Here is a 23,393-nt window from a genome sequence, read left to right on the forward strand (position 1 = left end):
GAAAGTGGTCTGTGTCGAGACCAACACCGCGGTATGCCCGAGTGTCAAGCACTTTCTTTCTCAGTCTTTCATCCACAATTACAAAATCAATCATACTTCTAGACTCACCCTCATCTCTTGTATACAAATGGATCTTTTTGTGTTCAAACATTGTGTTGACCACGCAAAGATTCCATTCCAAGCATACTTCAAGCAGACTTCTCCCATTGTCATTCACTCTTTCGTCCCCAAACGTACCCAGAACTCTATCATACCCATCACGCTTTACTCCAACCCACCCATTAAAGTCCCCTAACATTACGATCCGTTCATTTTCTCCGCATTTATTCAAGACCTCTCTCATGCTATCCCAAAATTCCTCTCTCTCTTGTTGGTCTTTTAATGACCCACCTCCGCGCAGATCCGTCGGTGCATAGACCCCAAGGATAAACAAGCGAGTGAGTCCGACTTTCAACCTAATCCAGAGGAGTCTTGGGCTTACACATTCATGCTCCATCACACATTCAACCATTCGAGAGGAAAGGATCACACCGACTCCCTGACAGGCTCGGCTGGTTTGGGGGACTCCCGACCAGTATGCCGTGTAGGGTCCATGTACCGTGGTGTCACACCCTTTCCTCTTGGTTTCATTCACGCACAAAATATCTATGAATCTTTCATCCATCATCTGACATACTTTATCTACCTTAACATCCATTCCTCCTCTTACATTCAACGTAGCGAAGCGGCTCTCCATGGGCCGCTTTTCGCCCCCGCGAGAAACGAGACGTGATGGGTGGCGAACCACACCGCCGCCATTTTTGTGAATAAAATTTTTTCGGTTATCCATTGCGTTCCCACGAGTAGCTAGGGAAAAGTTTGTCCACCCTGGCAGAGCCCCGCATGCCAGGGTAAGGCTGGCCTTATTCTGGGTCGCCCGGTCCCAGGGCAATATGGCACGCTTACGACTAGGCTTGCCCCTAGCCATGCATCCATCCGCGCGGCAGACGTTGGATTGGCGGGAGGGTAGGAATAGGGAAAGGGAAAGGATAGGTGGTGTGAAAAAGGAAGATTGGTAAGTTAGAGTGGGAAAATAGGAAATGTAGGATATTACCACCCAGGAGTGCAAGGGATAGGGCAGTAATAGCTAGGGAAGCCGGGGTCGCATACCCGTATACCATACCACAACTACCGGACAGGTAAGTTGGGATGAGTATCCCATGACGTGTCGTCTTCGTGATTCGTCGGATCTGGATCAAATTTCAATTCGACCACATAACTACCAAGCTTTCGATAAAAAACAAACGAAAAAAAACCGACTTCAATTACATCGATAAGTAATACAACGTAGATCGACGAAAAAATAGTCAAGCAACTACGAAAACTATCAAAGATTACTCAAAAAGTAGTTATCAGATCTCGATAAAATTTATATGTGGCCACATGATAAGCATCAGCTTTCGATTAAATTAAAAATTATCAAAATCGGTACACCCAGTAAAAAGTTATTACGGATTTTCGAGAGTTTCCCTCGATTTCTCAGGGATCCCATCATCAGATCCTGGTTTCCTTATCATGGTACTAAACTAGGGGTATCTCCTTTCCAACAAAAAAAGAATTATAGAAATCGGTACATCCAGTAGAAAGTTATGCGGTATAATAATACAACGTAGGTCGACGAAAAAAACGTCAAGTAAAAACGCATTATTAGATATAACTCGAAAAGCAGTTGTTAGATCTCAAATAAATTTAAATGGGACCAATTGGCACACACCACCTTTCGATTAAAACAAAATTTGTCGAAATCGGTCTACCCGGTCAAAAGTTCTGATGTAACATACATAAAAAAAAATACAGTCGAATTGAGAACCTCCTCCTTTTTTCGAAGTCGGTTAAAAATAATCGTTCAAATCGATACACACATAAAAAAATATAGTCGATTTTAGAACCTTTTTTGAAGTCGATTAAAAAGTACTTGTTAGATATCGATAAAAATTAAAATGGCATCAGCTATCAATTAAAAACGAATCATCAAAATCAGTACATCCAATAAAAAGTTATGAAAACATTCAATACAAATGTAACAGATAAAACGCTTCAGCCCGTAATATCCCACGGCTGGGCTTAGGCCTCCTTCCCCATGTAGGAGAAGGATCGGAGCTTAATCCACCACGCTGCTCCAATGCGGGTTGGCGGATATATTCCGTACTATGAATAAAGATCGCTCTCAGGTGTACATGATAAAAACCGAGACCGACGGCTTAACGTGCTCTCGGAGACACGGTGGGGAGGCCCACAAGGACTGCACAAACACCCAGCCACGACAAACATATGTATGGCCAATACAAATGTTTGTCATGTGCGGGGATCGAGCCCGCAATCGCAAGCGCAACAGCGACAAACCAGTGCTGTGACCGTCATGCCAAAGCGACGTCAAACAACAGTCAAGTCAACAGATAAAAAATATACAATATAGTCGAATTGAGAACCTCCTTTTATCGAAGTCGTTTCAAAAACGACATTTATTGAAATCCGCGTAAAGTCGGATCAAATTATAAGCAAAGCCAATATTATCAAACACAACATATGTTTTAAAAAACAGTGTCATAAGCATATTGAATTAATTCAATAAACCTCTATCACCATCTACATAAAATCCGAGACATTTTTAAGGAACACTTCTATAAACGACTCGTCTTTACTTAAAATAGTTGAATTTTCTAAGTTTCATAAGTCTTATTTCATTTACGAAGTAATGATAGTCGAAAGTTCAAACAGCTGAAGGTTATATTGTTTTTAAATATGAATAAATTTCTTATATATAATGTTATATTAATGGTATTAGGCATATACTGCGTAATGGCGATGGACCCATTGCTAAAAGACTTGTTAACTCCGATACAACAGCTTGGAGAGAGATGTGGCTATGAGGTAAGTTTTTTTTTTTTTATATATCACTAGGTCGGCAAACAAGCATACGGCTCACCTGATGGTAAGAGATTACCCTAGCTTATAGACGTCTGCAATACCAGAAGCATCGCAAGCACGTTGACGACCCAATCCCCAATCCCCCCAGGAGCTCTGGTCACCTTACTCACCTACAGGAACACAATACTGCTTGAAAACTGTGTTATTAAGCTGTGATCTGCTGTAAGGTCGAGGTACTACCCCAGTCGGGCTGCTCAATATTTTGAGCAGGAGTATTAAAAGAACAACTTGAGTTTGCAGTTTTACCGGCACAAAAGCTTAAATTCCCGTGAATGATTTTTAACCGACTTCCAAAAAAGGAGGAGGTTCTCAATTCGACTGAATTTTTTTTTATGTATGTTACATCAGAACTTTTGACCGGGTGGACCGATTTCGACAATTTTTTTTTTAATCGAAAGGTGGTGTGTGTCAATTAAAATTTATTTGAGATCTTACAACTGCTTTTCGAGCTATATCTAATAATGCGTTTTTACTTGACGCTACTTTCGTCGACCTATGTTGTATTATACTGCATAACTTTTTACTGGATGTACCAATTTTGATTATTCTTTTTTTGTTGGAAAGGAGATATCTTTAATTTGGTACCATGATAAGGAAACTAGGATCTGATGATAGAATCCTGGAGAAATCGAGGGAAACTCTCTAAAATTCGCAATAACTTTTTACTGGGTGTACCGATTTTGGTCATTTTTAATTTAATCGAAAGCTGATGTTTATCATGTGGTCACATATAAATTTTATCGAGATCTGATAACTACCTACATTTTGAGTAATCTTTGATAACGCGTAGTTACTTGACTATTTTTTCGTTGATCTACGTTGTATTACTCGTCGCTGTAATTGAAGTCGGTTTTTTTTTGTTTGCGAGCAAACACAATTATTTAAATTGTATTACTGCAAATTTAGTGACGCTGTATTTTATGGCGCGGCATTTTTTTAAAGTATTTGCAGTCCTGCAGCTTTTTCTCTGCATAGTCTACATTGCGGATCGACGATATCTTAACGTTTGTCAATAAACACATTTTCGTCAACTAATATAATAATAATTTTTTTAATTAAAATTCAAAAGTTGTTTTGAAGCCTTCTTAAATAAAAAATATATAATTTTTATTATATCTGTTTTTTTTTTTTTTTTTTTTTTTCCTTTAACAATAAACAAGCCAGCTAGTCGATGTAATAATGTATCTTTGTTTAAAATGTATATATATTCTATGCATGAAGTTTTCATACCTTTCTTAATCAAGTTCTCTCCATCAGAGCTGTCCCGCTTTACGAGAGGGATGGATATACGTACACATAGCACCGCACTCTCACGCCGAACTCGGTTACACAAACACGTTCGATGAACACTACACGGGAGGTGAGAAGACCATTACATGGCTGCCAATTACTTTTTTGAAGTAAAACTTCTTTACGCATGCTTGACTCGGAGAGTCTGTTGGTGAATGCGTGACGAGAGCGTTACGAAAAGTGTGATCAGGAGGCGATGGGAGCAAGAGAGAAAGGTGCTAGCACACAATTTCTTTCTCCCTTTCTCTCATATCTAGTTACTTTAGTATACCTATCTAAGACACAGTGCATTGCTAAAAAAGTTTTACTTCAGTCGTGTGGTCTAAAGCACACTCGTTTTTTTTTACCACTATTGTGTAAATAAATAAATAAGCTCTGTCTTATGGCAAGCGATTATCATAGCCTATGGTTTACCACTGGTGTTGCAGACAAGCGTACAGTACGGTACTTTTGATGGTAAGTGGTTACCATAGCCTTGTTACCATAGCTACTTCACTTCTCCAGGAGCTCCAGCTACCGTTCAGCACCACAGAAACGTAACACTGCTTGAAAATATTATTATCTGAAACAACTTTTTCGACAACGTTACGACGTTTAACTAAGGTAGGGCACAGCAGGAATTTCCTGCTCAAAATCTGGAGCAACTCGACTGGAGTAGTACCTCGACCTTACAAAAGATTACAGCTAAATAATACTGTTTTCAAGTAGTATTGTGTTCCTGTTAGTGAGTAAGGTGACCAGAGCTCCTGGGGGGATTGGGGATTGGGTCGGCAACGCGCTTGCGATGCTTCTGGTGTTGCACGTGTCAATAAGCTACGGTAATCGCTTACCATCAGGCGAGCCGTACGCTTGTTTGCCGACCTAGTGATATAAAAAAAAAACGACGTCAACACTTCAATCCTCTCGTAACCATGGTTGGTGTAAAGTATTCGAAACGTTAGCCATCAAAAAAACTTAATAAACCTCGATAAAATCCGAAGTTGAAAGTTGTTTCATCATAATAAGTGAAATTCGCGTAAACATTAAAAAACCATAATAGTATTACTTATCTGTGATCTTCTATAAGGTTACGGTACTTTACCATATATTTTTTTTCAATTTTGATCATTATTTCATAATTCCTATACATTTAAACATTTCTAAGATACCCGCTTCAGCCTGTAATATCCCATTACTGGGCATAGGCCTCTTTCCCCATGTAGGAGAAGGATCAGAGCTAATCCACCACGCTGCTCCAATGCGGGTTGGCGGATATATTCCCTACTATGAGTAACGATAACGACCGACGGCTTAACGTGCTCTACGAGGCACGGTGGAGAGACCCACAAGGACTGCACAAACACCCAGACCACGGCAAACAACTGTATGGCCAATAAATTAATAAACCTTAAATTGTATATTTATTGGCCATACAGGTAACCAACTAAGATATCCAATTAACGTTAAATTTTAAAACTCGTAAACTATAACATAAGTTAATCTATAATCTCTGTTTTAGATGACAATTTCTTTATACAGAGCAAGATTAATATGAAACAGGTGTTGGACGCGACTATTAGCGAGCTGTGGGCAGACAAACGAAGAACGTAAGTGCTGTAATTGTCATATTGAGCTGTTAACTAGAATCTCCTCAGCTATGAGACAAAATTTTAGACGTGACTAAAGTGGTACAGTGAACAGTAGAAACATTCTGTATGTTTGTAAACGAAGTAAAGAAAAAGAAGAAATATACTTTATTGTGTATAAAATTTAAAGAACAAAGGTATCTTAAAAAATAAAAACTTACATAATAATAATATGCACAAAGGCGATCTTATCGCTAGGTAAGCGATTTCTTCCAGAGAACCTTGGGGTAGAGGAGATTTTAAAACAAAACAGAGTAGGGTCATCAAAAAGGCAAGACAAAGTGAATCCTACAATCTAATAATATAATAATTAAATATAAATAAATAATAAACATATAAATAAATAAATCAAGTAAATTATAACACTAACCTTTAAAATCTCAATCTTCCCATTCATCAGCTTCCTGTTACTCCATTCTCTTTTCTTCCAGAAGAAGATCTGCATAAAAGTATATTTTGACACTTTAAATGTCGAAAATACCAACTGACACTCAAGGGCTTATTTTTTCTAGTTCTTTGCTTAGTGGCTTTTTGTCGTGTCAGTTTGACACATCATTTCGCCAATGTCACGTAGGATGGAGAACACACAAACTATGATATTTAGGAGAATATTAAGACTACATTCCCCACGTGACATTAGCGAAATGATATGTGTCAATGTGACACAACTAAAAGCCATTAATCAAAGAACTGAACTGAAGAGTACATTCGTTCGTAATCGAATAGATTAGCAATATTAATTATGTTCATTAATTTTAGCACCTGTAGTGTAATCAGGTACTTTGAAATACACAGACCGAAGACGGGCAGCAGCGTCTTCGGTGCGACAAAGCCAGCCCTGCGGTCACCAACCCGCCTGCCCAGCGTGGTGACTATTGGCAAAACACATGAGTTCACACCATTTTTGGTGCGACCTACCTTAGTTATTTTATATTTGTCTTCGTTCACTGTTCACTCTGATTCTACTGTATTATGTATATTTTGTCTGGGAGACCAAAATCAAAATCAAAAACAACTTTATTTAAATAAACTCCAAGAGCACTTTCGAATCGTCTTTTTACAAATTAAAACTTTAAAAATAAATTAAATTTGTAAAGCTTCCACCGATAACTGGGATCTTACCCTGTTAAGAATAGACCAATGTGCGTGCTTAAACATTCATATATATGTATATATATATATATGTGTGTGTGTGTATAGCCTGTAGGGACGAATAATATCTGTTTTTTTTTTTAGGTTTACACTATCAGACAGTGAGCTACCTTATTTCTTTCATTGGTGGTCTAGACGACATGATACTGGTCAGTTGTTCTATTACAACATACAACACATACAGCCTGTAATATCCCACCGCTGGGCATAGGCCTCTCTCCATGTCGGAAGGCTTGGAGTTTAATCAAACAGGCTATTCCACTGTGGCCTGGCAGATATGTTCCTTACTATGAGTAACGATCGCTATCAGGTGTGTATGATGAAAACTAGGACCGACGGCTTTACGTGCTCTCCGATGCACGGTCCGAGACCAACAATTACTAACAGCCAGACCGGAAATAAATATTTGTATAAACACAAAGTCCAGTCCGAGCGTGAATTGAACCCGCGACCGTCGATGTTTAGGAGCCACCGACAAGGCACTCGCATCATTAGACCAGAGCGGACGTCAGTCATTTCATCATTCAAACATTACTCAAAAAGTATTGATATATTATATTTATAAAAAATTCAATTGAAATAAAAGCACAAGATAAGCATAAGATTTCGATTAAAACAAGAATCATCAAAATCGATACATCCATACTTCAATTTTCATGAACCATACAACGTAGGTAGATGAAAAAATAATAATAGACATTTTTTTTAAATATGCGCATTATTAGAAGTATCTCAAAAAGCATTTGTCAAATCTCAATTACATTTAAATGGCAGCACATGACACGCATCTTTCGATTAAAAAAAATCATCGAAATCATTATTAACATACATTTAAAAACATACAATTAAAATGTGTACCTCCTCATTTTTGGAAGTCGTTTGTATAGATTTGATAACTAATTACTTAAATAATACTAGCGACATCTATGCTTTAATATGTAAACCAAACATTGTGCAATGTTACTGTATGAAAATAAAGTCAGACAGCACTGAATAACCGATTTTTTTCTATTTCAAAATTAACAGCAAATTTTCGAAAATTAATTTAGCTTCGGAAACAAGTTCACATGGTCATCGCTTACTTTCAGTACGTCGTATGGTGTATGAGCTCATTAGACAGGGGCGTCTGATGTTCGTAGGGGGAGGGTGGGGGATGGCGGACGAGGCCTGTTCGTATTATCAGTCAGTTATCGACAGCTTCACTTATTCTTTGAGGTATTTCATTATCCACATTAATTTTATTTTATTGAGAATGACCACGGCATGCGATATCCTCGAAATTTCAGCCTGATTGGGGAAATACCTCGACCTTACTGAAGATCAATTAAAAAATACTGCTTTCAAGCAGTGTCGTGTTCCTGTAAGTAAGGTGGTCAGAGCTCTTTATCATTTCCAATTAATACAAAAGTTAATCACCAATTCCCACAACATTTTTTACGGCTTTTTTTTTAGGCAACTGACATGTTTTACCAACATTAATTAGTAGTAGTTTAGTATTTTTTTGCTAATAGGGTTGTGGAGGCTTAAAGCAAGTTGCCACCAGATGTGATATCTGCACAATCTACCAACCAGATCAAGAATAGACTGGATGCATATATGCTACAAAAATAATTTGTCGCTTGCAGTCGGATACAGGCTTCTATCAGTTGTCTCAACTGCCTGCCTGTTATATAATAATAATAATAATAATTAATCAAATAATACAACAAAATAAAATTGGAGTGTCTGTTTGTAACATTAAAATAACCGCTTTTACTAAATGCATATGGATGTATACACAGTACATATACCAAAATAACATTTTTTACAATTTTTGTCTCTGTCTGTCTGTTTGTTTTTTCCGGCTAATTTCTGAAACGGCTGGACCGATTTTGACAGGACTTTCACTGGCATACATATAGCTAATGTAATAAAAAAGCCGATACATTCGCAAAAAATATGGTGATATGAAGTTCACCAAGTACACATATATACCGAGTATCATCTGATTTAGAAAAATTGACTCCACATTTCTGACCTGCGGTCGTCCGCTGGTTGCGTGGCAAGCTGACACCTTTGGACATTCAAAGGAAATCGCTTCTCTCATCGCCCAAATGGGTTACGACGGATTGTTCATAAATCCAATAAGCTTTGACGACGAAATAATAAGGATGGAGAGAAAGGGATTGGAGTTTATCTGGAGGGGCAGCGATGATTTGGGTGAGTCATTTGACTGTCTATACTACGAAGGCGTTGTCCATAAAATAAGTTACCAAATAAGAGGAAGGTTTTTTTTATGTCGGCAAACTAGCGTACGGTTCACCTGATGGTAAGCGATTACCGTAGCTTATAGACGCCTGCAACACCAGAAGCATCGCAAGCGCGTTGCCGACCCAATCCCCAATCCCCCCAGGAGCTCTGGTGGGATATCTGCTAGTGTAATGAGATATGACAGTGGGAACAGGCGAATGTAGTTTATTTTAAGAACGATTACCTCAATCTCTTTCTCGCAAGAGATATTACGCGGTTTTTAAACGTCACTATTAAGGCGGGTCTCGTTGCTGTTTCACGCAACTTCATTCCCAATATTATTGAAGTAAAACCTCTTTATACACGATTGACTTGGGGAGCCAGCTGGTGAATAAAAATCAAAAACAACTTTATTCAAATAGGCCCCAAGAGCACTTTAGAATCGTCATTATACGAATTAAAACTTTAAAGTACTTATTATTTTTGTAGAAGTAAAGCTACCACCGATTCGGAATGTAGATTCTGCAGAGAAGAATCGGCAAGAAACTCCGCAGTTACTCTTTTGATAATAATATATAAACTGTGTTTTAGTACAAAATTAGTAATATCTTTGCGCACAATTGAATGCGTGACAAGAGCGTTACGAAAGTGTGATCAGGCGAGGCGAATGGAGCAAGAGAGTGGTGTGAGAATACATTTTCTGTCTCTCTTTCTCTCATAGCCTTACGTTTCGTATATCTAAGACACAGTACAGGGCTATTGTGCAGAAGTTTTACTTCAGTCGTGTGGTCTAAAGCACACTCGGTTTTTTTTTCATACCTGCCTTATAAAGTTTCTGAAGGAGTAAAATACTAAAATACTAGCTTACCATTTTTAGGAATTGAAACAGATATTTACACAAATAAGCTGTTCGACGGGTACTGGTCACCTCCAGGGTTCTGTTTCGGCAGTATGTGTTCAGACCCTCTTCTGATTACTTCTGATAGCCTTTTCAGTAATGTTGATGAGAGGGTAAGCCTTATATAAACTTTTTGATTAGCTAGTTGATAGAATGCACAATATTTGTAGATTGGTATTAAATCTCGCTTCATATAGCAAAGTTTAAAAGAAATTGACTAAAAAAGAAAATGAGCTTGTACCTTTATATTTGAAACATTATTCGCGAAGCAATGGCGCAACGGTCATAGCGCTGATTGTTGTTCCGCTCGCGGATTCGAACCCCGCTCATGACAAGCGTTATTATTGGCCTTACAGGTGTTTGTCACTGTCGGAATTTTGTGCCTTAGATATGTTTTCGTCACAGGACAAAATCATAATGAGAGATATTGAGCGTAAAGCATTTACTTATTTATATTATTTATTTGTTTAATATATTATAACTTAGGTATACTAGCCATCTATAATATAAAAATGAGTCGCTGAATGTGTTGCTAAGCGCAAAACTCGAGAACGGTTGGACCGATTTCGCTAATTCTTTTTTTAAAATATTCCTTGAAGTACGAGGGTGGTTCTTACGGAGATAAAAATTCTAAAAAAAAAAAAATTTAAATTTCCTGAAAAAGTCTAAAAACAACACTTTTCTATACTCCCATACAAAAGATTTGTGATAATACTTAAAAGTCAATTTGAACTTTAATACCATATGATAAAGTTTGTGTTAGGCGATACGAAGTTCACCGGGTCAGCTAGTATTCTATATTAAATACTGTGGAAAAGAGAAAAAAGTCTTCGACGTATACGGCTACGCTATCACATACATATATATTATATATTTATATATTTTATATAACTAGGTCGGCAAACAAGCGTACGGCTCACCTGCCGGTAAGCGATTACCGTAGCTTATAGACGCCTGCAACACCAGAAGCACCGCAAGCGCGTTGCCGACCAAATCCCCAATCTCCTCTAGAAGCTCTGGTCACCTTACTCACCAACAGTAACACAACATTGCTTGAGGCAGTATTACGTAGCTGTGATCTTCTGTAAGGTCGAGGTACTCATAAGAGGTACAACTGGACTGCTCCATAGTTTGAGCAATTTCTTGCTGTTACCTTAGTTAATATAAAGCCTATTCAAATAAAACTTTTCCCTTCTTTACCTGACACTGCTACGCCAAAACTGTGGTTTGTTAAACTTTTATTTGTTTTAGCTCTACTGCTTATCACATAAACTGTATTATTTTTTGTTTAATAAAAATAATAAAAAATCTATACATATACTAGCTGAGCCCGCAAACGTTGTTTTGTCATATATGTTATTAACTTCCTTAACCCCCCCCCCCCCCCTTATAATTTAGGGGTATGAAAAATAGATATTGACCGATTCTCAGACCTACCCGATATACACACATAATTTCATAAAAATCGGTCCAGCCGTTTTGGAGGAGTATGTTAACTAACATTGTGACGAAAATTTTATATATAAGATACATAAAAATAAATATTTATTTCCCTTGGTCACGCCATAACTTGAGAACGACTGCAACAAATTGGATTCTTCCTTTTCTTCGTATACGTATTTTCGTAGTATATTATATTGTCAGAAGAAGGTTTACCCAAATATGGATTCCCAATAAAAAAATGGCGTGCAAAGTTCACCTGGTCAGCTAGTGTTGTATAATTTCAGGTAGAACTGTTCATAGACTCCATAATCCACCGTCAAGCGCTGAGCTACAACACCAATCAAGTTCTGGTGGTGATGGGGCAGCGGATGGGGTACTTCAACGCTAAGATATGGTTCGACAATATCGACAAGTTGATCGAGTGAGTGGTTACTTTGGTCATTTTGTTTGGCAAATTTTTATTTGATTAATTGATTCAGCCTGTGATATCCCACTGGGCATATGCCTCTTTCTCCATGTAGGAGAAGGATTTAGCTTAATCCACCACGCTGCTCCAACGCAGGTTGGCAGATATGTTTCCTATTATGAGTAACGATCGCTATCAGGTGTATGTGATAAGAACTGGGACCGACAGCTCAGCAGGTTCTCCGAGGTACGGTGGGGAGACCCACAAGGACCGGACCAAATATTTCTATAAACAAAAATATCCACTCCGAGCGGGAATCGAACCCGCAACCGTCGGTGCTTAGGCGTCACCGACACGGCACAAGCACCATTACTCCAGAACGATCGTGTAAAATTAGAAGAGTACCATAAATTGTTTTAGATCAAGTCTGCTTTGACATTTAACTAACTGTTCTAATTTTAAAACATAATGTTGATTGTTGCATCATCATTATATAGTTTTAGGAAGAGATTATAACATATATTAATTTTGTATAAACAATTTAATACTTTGTCTTTCTCAATTATATTAATGTTGGTTGTATAGTTTTAGGAAGAAATTATATAATAATCGTATATTAATAATCTATAAATAATTTAATAATATAGGCGTGGTCACGATAACTGCCGAAAAACTAAACTGATCATGTCCATCTATTTTTTATACGCTTCACTGTGATATAAAACTAAGTCCCTTCGAAGGTCACGGTCAAATTCAAAATAGTTTACTTATAATTAACAATAAACTAAAATTAAAAAATGAGATTATGAGGCGTGCACTTTTGTATTTTCCATACTTATATATACTTTTTAGAGTTTATCTTCTATTCCAGCCACGTTAACAAGAAGACCTATAGAGACGGGCGCAAATTGCACGTGATGTACTCAAGCCCAGCTTGTTACTTGAAAGCGGTACATGAGGAAAAGTTGAGTGTTCGCCTTCTAGACTTGTATATAACTTGTTTCATCTGCGTTAATATGAGGAAAAGACAAACAAAAATATTATTATAGTATAACTTGGTCAATTGATGAACCCACACAAAAAGAAATTTGCACTTAGAACCTATATCTCTTGTGATTGACGTAATGATTAGAGCGTTAATCAAACAAACAAACTCTTTAGATTAATAATATTAATATAGATAATATTTCTATATTCATATTTGTGTTTGCTCACAAAAAAAAACCGACTTCAATTACATCGACAAGTAATACAATGTAGGTGGATCAAAAAAAAAATCAAGTAAATACGCGCTATCAAACATTACTTTCGAATTACTTTCGAAACAAAAGGCAGTCATCAGATTTCAGTCATATTGAAATGAGACCACAAGACAAGCATCAGCTTTTGATTGAAACAAAAATGATTAAAATTATCCATAAACAATAAACTTGCTACTCTAGTTGGTAACACAGCTAACTACGTTATAGTAGATGTGGCCATGTAACATCATTTGATATTCACCGAAGTAGTTTTACTGGACGTCTGATAGATGGCGTTGCGTCATATTATGCAACGTCTCATAAATATGCGTCATCAAAGATCACTCAAAAAGTATTTATTATATTTGATAGATGGCGTCGTGACATATATTGAACATAACCAGGCAAGTCCCACACCGTCATGTACGAGTAAGACCTAGCACCGTCATGTAAATTCGCGTCATCAAAGATTAATCAAAAAGTACTCATTATATCTCGAATATACTCGTATTTAAGAGCCATTTCACAAAAATCGGTAACAATCCGCGAAATTGTAATATTTTGACGTCGTTAATCTCAGTGTTGGATGCAATAATGTAATTTATATTCTTGAAATATAATAGAGCAACCTTTGTTGTAGTCCATAGTCAGATCAGAATTTTGATTTATATTATGTGTATAAAATTATTAACCTTTTCATCAGCCTCCTCTCTGGGTAAACGGTCGCAATGTATACTTTGAAGTCCTACTTTTCAATAACCTCTACGTTGAAACCATTTTAAAAAAATATCATAATATGTGGAATATAATTTTGTTGTCCACTATCATAGATTTTTATTCCATTTGTATCTCTATTAAACGATAAAAAAAATTTAAAGTTACGAATATTTTCCAAATAAGTACAATTTTAAAAGCGATATTTCTCTTAGAAAACTAAGAAATTTTAACGAACTATCTTCATCAAAGTAAACTTACATCATTAAGGAATACAAAAAAAATAATTAAAAGATGTAATTATTTTTAATACATTTTATATTAAATAATAAAAATATAGTATATATTGCCACGCATCAAGCCCGGTAAATCAGTCGAGCGCTAGCGCTCTTAGAGGTAAGGTCCACGCCAAATTCTGCGCAGCCGTCTCTTTCGCTCACACGCGCCAAGCGCCTGTTGTTATAGCGGATAAAACGCATTTGATACTTTCATAATAAAATATAAATAAAATAAACATATTACGAAAATGACTGTAAAATAATATAATGATAATTTCTGTAAACAAATGTATAATTTAATTTTCTTTTCTCACACTATCAATACAAATAGGCATTTCAATCTGTTTGTCTTGTTATTTGTTAATTAATATGTTTGTCGGTGTCGATGTCATTAAATGCTTTTTTATTCATATCGTAAATATTAGATTCATTCGTAAACTGAAAAAACTAAATCAATTTAAAAAAATTGTTTCATAAAATTGATTTTTTTAATTTTATTTTAAATTTATTGACTGTTGTTATATAACATACTTGAAATTTTTAACAAATTAATTATGTAAAAAACATTTTATACCATAGTTATAATTTTTATTATACATCAGAAAATGATCACGATGGTCTTTTGGTTGTCACACTATACGTACTAGCACAAAGATCGCGCGGCTCGTACGACTCGCGCGATGCGACCAAATTTACCTAAACTTGCAGAGCGTAAAATTGTGAAATGGCTCTTAAATGGGACTACATGACAAGTATTAGCTTTTGATTCAAATGAAAATCATTGAAATCGATCAACCCAGTCCAAAGTTCTGAAGTAACATTTAAAAAAATACAGTCGGATTGAGAACCTTCTCCTTTTTTGGAAGTCGTTTAAATTTCACAGTAATCGCTATACACTTTTTTGCAGTCATTTTAATGGAATGTTTTGTATTTCAGTCCAGTTTTGGAAACGAAACAAGATGATTTCTTTCCCCTGGCGTACGATAAACACTCATATACAAGTGGATTTTTTACCTCACGACCAACTTTCAAGATCTTAGTTAGAGAGGCGAATATATTCCTACAGGTGAGTTCAATAGCTAAACTAGCTGTATACCGACCCAATCCCCAACCCCCCCAGGAGCTCTGGTCACCTTACTCACCAACAAGAACACAATATTGCTTGAAAACAGTATTATTTTGCTGTGATCTTCTGTAAGGTCGAGGTACCCCAGTCGGGCTGCTCCATATTTTGAGCAGGAAATTCCTGCTGTGCTCTACCTCATATACTGCTCAAAATCTGGAGCAGCCCGACTGGGGTAATACCTCGACCTTACAGAAGATTACGCTAATAAATACTGCTTTCAAGCAGTGTTGTGGTGGTCAGAACTCCTGGGAAAGGTCGGGGGTAGGGTCGGCAACGCGCTTGCGATGCTTCTGGTGTTGCAGGTGTCTATAAGCTACGGTAATCGCTTACCATCAGGTGAGCCGTACGCTTGTTTGCCGACCTAATTGTATAAACAAAAATATAAAGTCAACGTTTCTGGAGCCTAAAACTTATAAACAGGTTTTTATGTAGATTGCACTAACAGATAGACCGATTTATTATAAGGGGTCGTGAGTTACGTGATTATTTTTGGCAACTTTTTAACTTCACATGAGAGGTTCCTGGTGGTGTTTGGTGAGAGTTTAGACTACCATTCTATGACCCAAAAACGAAGTTTTTTTTTGGCACATAATATATATTGAACGCATTTTTGAAATTGCACAACCCCCTAAATTCAACAAGCTCCTTTCTGGTGGGTAGTCTGGAAGAGATCACCATCTAGTGATAAGACCGCCCGTTGCATGCGACGTAATTATTTTTTTTCCCTTTAAGCTTTATACTTATGTAATTGTTATATGTTACTGTGTGCAATAAAGTTATTTATTATTATTATTGATATTTTCAGGATATTATCTTTAAATACAGATAAAATATAATAAATTTTTTTAAAGTGTCACTTTTATTTCCTTAACCCCCCACCTTCTTGTGATATTTGGGTAGTTGAATCTTAACATACTTTACTACGCCTGTTGACAGACCGCGAGACAGCTACAAGTTTTAGCTGACTTGGGAAATAATGACGATTTTTTTGAGGAGTTTTCGTGGATTATGGGTGAGATTCTGTAGATTTGTCGATTTTCTGAAAATATTTTCTTCTTTCTTTCTTAGCTTTATTATAATAATATTTTTTTCCAATTATTAAATTAAACATGCTCAATTCTCAAAGTGTATAAATTCTTGTTCTTATTTTACTAAAGTCTCTTTTTCCATTTCCAATAAGTTTTTTTTTTTAAGAGAGGGTACAGCATGAAATATTCTACTTAACATCCAGAACAGCTCAACTGTGTAAATACTAGTATAGTATTGCATATATTTTTATACAACTAGTTCAGTAAACAAGCGTCCAGTTTACCTGATGGTAAGAGATTACCGTAGCTTATAAACGTCTGCAACACCAGAAGCATCGCATGCGCGTTGCCGACTCTATCCCCAATTCCCCCAGGAGCTCTGATCACCTTACTTACCACAGGAACACAATACTGCTTTGAAAGCTGTATGATTTAGCTGTGGTCTTCTGTAATGTTGAGGTGCTTTCCCAAATAGGTTACTCGAGATTTTGGCAGTATGTATCCTGCTAGGGCACAGCACATATCCATAAAATAATTATTTCTCAGGTATAGCACAAGACCACAATATGTTATCAGGCGCCATGCGACCCTACGTGAAGGAATACTATACGAAGAAGTTGTATCTCGCAGTTCAGGGAGCCAGCGTGTTGATTACAGAGGCGATCAAGTGAGGAAGGTTCTTCTACTAAATATTACCTATTGAGAACAGTATAATATAAATAAATTAACGCTTCAGACTCAACAGTTTCCCGTAGTATTTATTCCTGTGTCGGGGTCCGGAAACGCAATGCACAAGCACAAACGCCCAGAGGGTCAGTACAAATGTATGCCATATGGGGTCAGTACTGTAACCGCTGCGCTAACGTTTCGTTCAAATTAGTGATAATATAGAAAGAGGACTTGCTTTAGTAAAATATTTATAAACTAGCTGTGCCCGCGACTTCGTACGCGTGGAATTTAATAAAAAAGTTATTTTACAGTTCGCAGAGTTATAAAATAAATAAGTTTCTAAAATAAAAGTAGACTAAGGTACTCCTAAATAAATAAAATTGGAGTGTCTGTTTGTAATATTAAAATAACTGGTTTTTACTAAATGCATACGGATGTATACACGGTACATAAACCAAAACAACATTTTTTTTATTTTTGTCTGTCTGTCTGTTTGTTTCGGCTAATCCCTGAAACGGTTGGGCTTGACGGGACTTTCACTGGCAGATAGCTGGTGTAATAAGGAGTAACATAAGCTACTTTTATTTTCGATTTTTTTTTTGTAACTGCGAACTGAACAATATGTTTTTTAATTCCACGCGGATGAAGTCGCGGGCACAGCTAGTCGTTTAATAAAATTGTCATTAATATTTCAGTAAATTCCGCGGCAGTCCGAAAACGACACAATATCGCTTGTGCTACTTCAATATCTCGTCTTGTCCCAACACGGAGGTTGAAAATTTTTATGTAAGTATTTGCATACTGGGTAGTCCCCGCAACAGCCGCTCTGTAGGGGTGTGTCTAGTCGCCTTACACCGACGGTTTGCTGGTTCCCGATGGACATTTGTATTTGTACAAATATTTCTTTCCGGTTTAGATGTCTGTCCTATGATAACAACCGGGACCGACGGCTTAACGTGCTCTCCGAGGCAAGGTGGGGAGACCCACAAGGACTGCACGCACACCCAGACCATGTCAAACACCTGATGGCCAATACAAATGTTTGTCATGTGCGGGGATCGAACCCGCAACCGCCAGCGCAACAGGTACAATCCATGGCTGTGACAGTTGCGCCAACGCGGCGTAAGCAGCAGCAAGACATATCCTGCTCGAAATCTGGAGCAGCCCGACTGGAGAAGTACCTCGATCTTACAGAAGAACCCAGCTTTAAGGTAGAGAGCTCTTGGATAGGGTGGGGGTAGGTTGGGCAATTGCTTGCGATGCTTCTGGTGTTGCAGACGTCTATAAGCTACGGTAATCGCATACCATAAGGTGAGCCGTACGCTTGCTTGCTGACCTAATTATATAAAAATGAGCGCGAGATTGAACTAATTAAAACATATTTTTTTTTTATTACAGATAATTATATACAACAGCTTGGCTTGGCCAGTCACTATGCCAGTTAGATTACCAATTTTGAACAAGAAGTATGATGTGTTTGATCCATTTGGTAACGCATTTTCAATAATTATATTTCACGATTATTGTTATTTATTGTTTAATTCAATTTTCAATCAATTTTCACTACATTTCGATTACTACTGGCGATCGTTTAGGGGCTAAAATCTCTTCGTTTTATGAAAACAGCGAGTCATCTTTCATCAGTCGTTCGACATGCAATAGAACGGGCTACGTTTCGGGTCTCTCTCAAAGATAGGATTAGAAATTAGAGTATCCACGAGCGGAGGACCGATGGCCGTTGGAGCAGATATGTCCTGGAGTGGAGACTGTTTGTTGGCAAACGCTACGTGGGACGTGCTCCGGCCCACTGGACCGACGATCTACGTAAGATTACCGGTGGAGGCTGGATGAGGACTGCGGACAATCAGGATGTCTGGCGCGAACTTGGAGAGGCCAATGTCCAGCAGTGGACTGCCATAGCACGAATGACTGACTGACTGAGTCATCTTTGTCACATAGTCACGCCACTTGACCGATTAGCTTTTTTTAAGTAAAATATTTTTATTTTCTTAACGTTATATGCAATAAAATGTGAACATAAATAAATAAATCGTAGGCAACTGAAATTAGTGTGAAAAACATAATCACAATAAAAGGTGGGTATGTAGTTATAATTTTTTCATTATTTTAGGAAACAAAATCACAGCAGTTACAACAAAACTATCAGACCATATACGAAAAATACCAAAAAGGCGATCGAAAGTTGAAAATGAACTTGTATTTATAGCAGAAAACATACCAGCTCTAGGGTACAGATCGTACTTCGTAGAAGAAGTGAAAGTTAATCGCAGAAAGAAATCACTTATAAAGAAGATAAACAAGAACAGTCAAAAGAAATACTTCATAAGACAAACATCAAAAGATAATCTCACTTATTTCAATGATGATGAGAATTATGAAGATTATGATTATTCTAAAACAGAAAATAACGTTATATTAGGAGATATGAGTGATGTCAAAGTTACTGAACATTATATGATAACTCCTACACCTACAAGAAGTGCTCAAACAACAAAAAATTATGATATAACAACACTTAGTGAAAATGTTCAAGAAGTTACAAATGCTAATGATTTTATTGATGATAAAACAGGAGATAGTGATTCAATGAAATATGACTTGGACGAAGATTCGTATTATTCCATAGAATCTAATGATAATTTTATTAACAATAAGGTAACTATGTATTTAGGATATTACAATTTTTTGACGAACAGAATTCTGTCCCATTTTCATCAACAATCAGCGCTTTCTTTATTATACTTATTATATTTTCTTTATAATAATTAATTCAAGTATTCTCTAAATATACATTTGAATCGTCACCAAAATTACATGATTGGATTCTTAAAAATGTATTGTTAAGCGATATACTCAAAAACGACTGAACCAACTTGAGCCACTTTCTGAAATAAATTGGATGGAAAATGAAGAAGGTTAGTTCATCTAACTGTGATATTTGTGGTCTTCACGAAGATATTTAAGATTTTTTGGTGGAATGTGTTCATAACGGAGAAAAGAGAAAGAAGTAATAGTAAACTTTAATTTAATTTTAAGTTCTGTTAAAAAATTTCGAAAATATATTAGCGTAGAAACTATTTTTACAATATTTACATAATAAACATTTAGATTACTACGCCTTATTTTACTAAATCTGTTCCTTATGAATGAAAGGCGTGTATTTTGCAGTATATCCAAGTGAATATCGACGAATATCGAAAGATATCAAGTCTGAATCTATCAAACGGTATTAATGTGAGTTTGGACATACAATTTTTTTACTACGTGTCTGATGAACCATCAAAGCTGAACAGTAGTAAACGCAACCCTGGCGCGTATATATTTCGATCGATTGACAGTCACCCGGAACCAATAATGGAAAACTTTGACATAAATGTTTTGAAGAGCAACGTTGTTAACGAAATTCATTGCAAGTATTCGGAATACGCATCCCTTACACTAAAGCTATACAAAGATAGTCCGGTTGTTGAAATCGATTGGCTCGTTGGCCCAGTACCGATAAGTGATGGTCTAGGAAAAGAGGTTTTTATAAGATACACAACTAATTTGGACAATAAAGGGGCTTTCTATACAGATGCAAATGGGAGACAGATGATAAAAAGGATTAGAGATAGGAGAGCGTTGTATGAGCCGTATAATTTGGATCGTATTGCCGGTGAGTCAATTTTTTTTTTTCATTAGTTAACAGTTAAATTCAAATTAAAAACTTTTTTATTCCGGTAAACTTTAAAAGAAATTTTATAATTTTTTATATCATAGTGGTTAAGCAGCAACTAATTATAAATGTAGATTTTACGGGAAAGAATTGGCGCGAAACTAATTATTACTTTTAAAAAAAAATATTACATGCATTTAAAATAAATATTTATCATTATATTTTTATTTTGCGTTTCATGATATTGTGTTTTTAATAATTAAATAATATGTACTATTTTTAGGAAACTATTATCCAGTCACATCAAGAATTTATATAGAAGATATTCAGAAAAATATTCGTTTTTCGGTATTCAACGATCGTCCCCAAGGCGGTACGTCTCTTCTAGATGGTTCTATAGATCTGATGCTTCACAGAAGAATACTAACAGACGACAGTGGAGTACAAACATTTTTGAATGAAACGGAAAATGAGGTCAGCATATTCGTACGAGGCACTCACTACTTATACTTAACAAAATCAAATTATAAGAAAAATCGACTATTCGAAAAGAAATTTTCAAAAGAAATCGAACTCAAACCACAAATAATAACATCGAAAATCAATAGAAAAACCGATAAAAATAATTGGATTAGATTTAAAAATGAATTTACAAATTTAAAAACGAAATTGCCATTCGGTGTACACATTTTGACATTACAAAAATGGCGGGCTAATCAATTATTACTGCGTTTAGAAAATTACTTAGAAAAAATCGATGTTATTAACGATGGAATTAAGAAATTATATTTAAATGATTTATTAGAGAATATCAAGTTGAAAAATGTTACGGAAACGGTTTTATCAGCGAATATGAATTTGAAGGATTGGACGCCATTACTTTGGCAGACTAACAACAGTTTTGTTAAGAATTTTAATAATTTTTATGGTGACGATCTTGCTGTATTATCTAACGACACATTAGATGATGTAAGAGATGTTAAATCAAACGAAGCCATATTGTTAGTTCCGCAGCAAATAAGAACTTTTATAATTGATTATGAATATGAAAATAATTAAGAAATGACTTTCATTTTAAGGTTTTCTAAGTCGTTACTTCTATTGAGAGTTGCAATTACTAATGGAACAAATAATGTCTGTTTATTTTAGATATATTAATACGCTAAGGTTTAAGATTTTTGCCTCCCTTTTTAGAAAAAGCCTCGTAATTATTCCACATAAATTATATATCATTTTATAAATAATTGCTTGCTCTACCGGCATCAATAACTAAAAAATATGTTATTGCTTTTGTTTAAGAAAAAAATTGTAATTTTGTAAAGTGATAATTATTAATTCACACATGTATTGCAAGTTTGAGATAATTGTTACAGTATGCTCTGTAAACAACCTTTATTTAATTAAATAATAAAATAGTTAATAAATAAAAATTATTATTGTTTTATCTGTTATTTGGTATTTTAATTACAACTATTTGTAAAAATGAAACATATCTTTTCAAGTGAGCTAGTCTCTCACCAGCTCACTTGCGTTTCAAATATATCTCCAGCTCACTAGGCATATGATTCACTTTCGAGAGACTGACGTACTGAGCGGAAGTAAACGAGACGGAGCTAGTGAGCCTCTTGATCGGACGATGGCGTTTATCATGCGAAAGAGAGAGATAGTTAGCTATGGCTCTGTATCTATTCATATGTCACAAGGTCATAGACTCAATCGTCTTGCTTTGAACAAGCGAAAAAGTATTTTTTTGTTGACAATGTTAGGTTGCATTTTGGTTGCATTTATAAAATTATTTCACTGAGCTGAATGAGCTGAAGAGCTAAATGAGTGATATATATCCTAAGATCAAAATGATATATATATCTCTTTTCTTTTCAGTGACATAAACTTCGCATGGCTAATTTGTAATACATATGTATATTTTATGTGTTGTTATTAAATCAAGAAAACTCCTAAACTTCCTAAATTCCTTACATAATACTAGTCAAATATAGGTTTAAAAAAATGTAATAGTTTTTTTTTCAATTTCTTCTTACGATTCAGTCGTAACATCCCACAGCTGGACATAAACCTCTTCCTCCGTTTAGGAGAATTATCGGAGCTTTTTTAATTGTTATAAATTTTTTTTTTTTCGTTTAAAAATTGCCTTTAAACCAAATCGAAAGAAAGCAACATTACACTGATTTATCCGAAATAAAATGTAGCAAAGTGGGTCAGATAGTTCAAAAATAAAACACAATAGTCAATATTTATTTTATTATAATATAAAGTTATCGCAATAATATAAATAATATATAAAAAGAATATAAGATATTGTAACTTACTTAGGCCCTGTTTCACCTTTTGCCATTAAAGCTATCTTAAGAGCGACGTATCCAACAGATAAAAGTTTGGTGTATCTTACTTTTTTACTATCGAATTCTAATCACTACATAGTATAAAGCAAAGCCCCTTCCTCTAGTTTACTTATAATTGGGATATTTCTATTATAAGTGTAAATTTAAAATTTGTAATTTGTAATTGACGTGAAACAGACTCCAATGGTCTATTCCTGCTGTTAAATTTTATTCGTAACTTTTTTTACTATAAACTTTAAAACCATTGCAACGGGCCTTCAGTCTTAATAATAAAAATTATTAATTGTTCTA

At 35.8% G+C, this 23,393-nt stretch overlaps 1 protein-coding gene across 1 annotated transcript; it reads left to right on the forward strand.

Annotated features, from left to right (window-relative positions):
• The first annotated feature begins 932 nt into the window (after positions 1-932).
• Positions 933-21,801, forward strand: LOC123665851 (lysosomal alpha-mannosidase-like). The gene is made up of 19 exons (XM_045600085.1): positions 933-1,054; positions 1,101-1,178; positions 2,808-2,910; positions 4,225-4,327; positions 5,756-5,843; positions 7,119-7,183; positions 8,123-8,249; positions 9,028-9,233; positions 10,141-10,274; positions 11,889-12,025; positions 12,882-12,974; positions 15,180-15,309; positions 16,306-16,381; positions 16,944-17,064; positions 17,762-17,852; positions 18,465-18,555; positions 19,198-19,742; positions 20,256-20,742; positions 21,026-21,801. Exons 1-19 carry the CDS (start codon positions 933-935, stop codon positions 21,799-21,801), a joined length of 3,573 nt encoding a protein of 1,190 aa, XP_045456041.1.
• Positions 21,802-23,393: the final 1,592 nt, after the last annotated feature.

Source organism: Melitaea cinxia, chromosome 25 (genome assembly GCF_905220565.1).
Source record: "Melitaea cinxia chromosome 25, ilMelCinx1.1, whole genome shotgun sequence".
Taxonomy (NCBI): Eukaryota; Metazoa; Arthropoda; class Insecta; order Lepidoptera; family Nymphalidae; genus Melitaea; species Melitaea cinxia.

What these genes read in the sequence shown, in the direction of transcription:
- LOC123665851 (XM_045600085.1), top strand. Translation starts at nt 933, where the DNA reads ATGGCACGCTTACGACTAGGCTTGCCCCTAGCCATGCATCCATCCGCG. An exon ending in ATACCACAACTACCGGACAG is followed by an intron (nt 1,179 to 2,807) that starts GTAAGTTGGGAT and finishes TATATATAATGT; the next exon opens with TATATTAATGGTATTAGGCA. An exon ending in GAGAGAGATGTGGCTATGAG is followed by an intron (nt 2,911 to 4,224) that starts GTAAGTTTTTTT and finishes TCTCTCCATCAG; the next exon opens with AGCTGTCCCGCTTTACGAGA.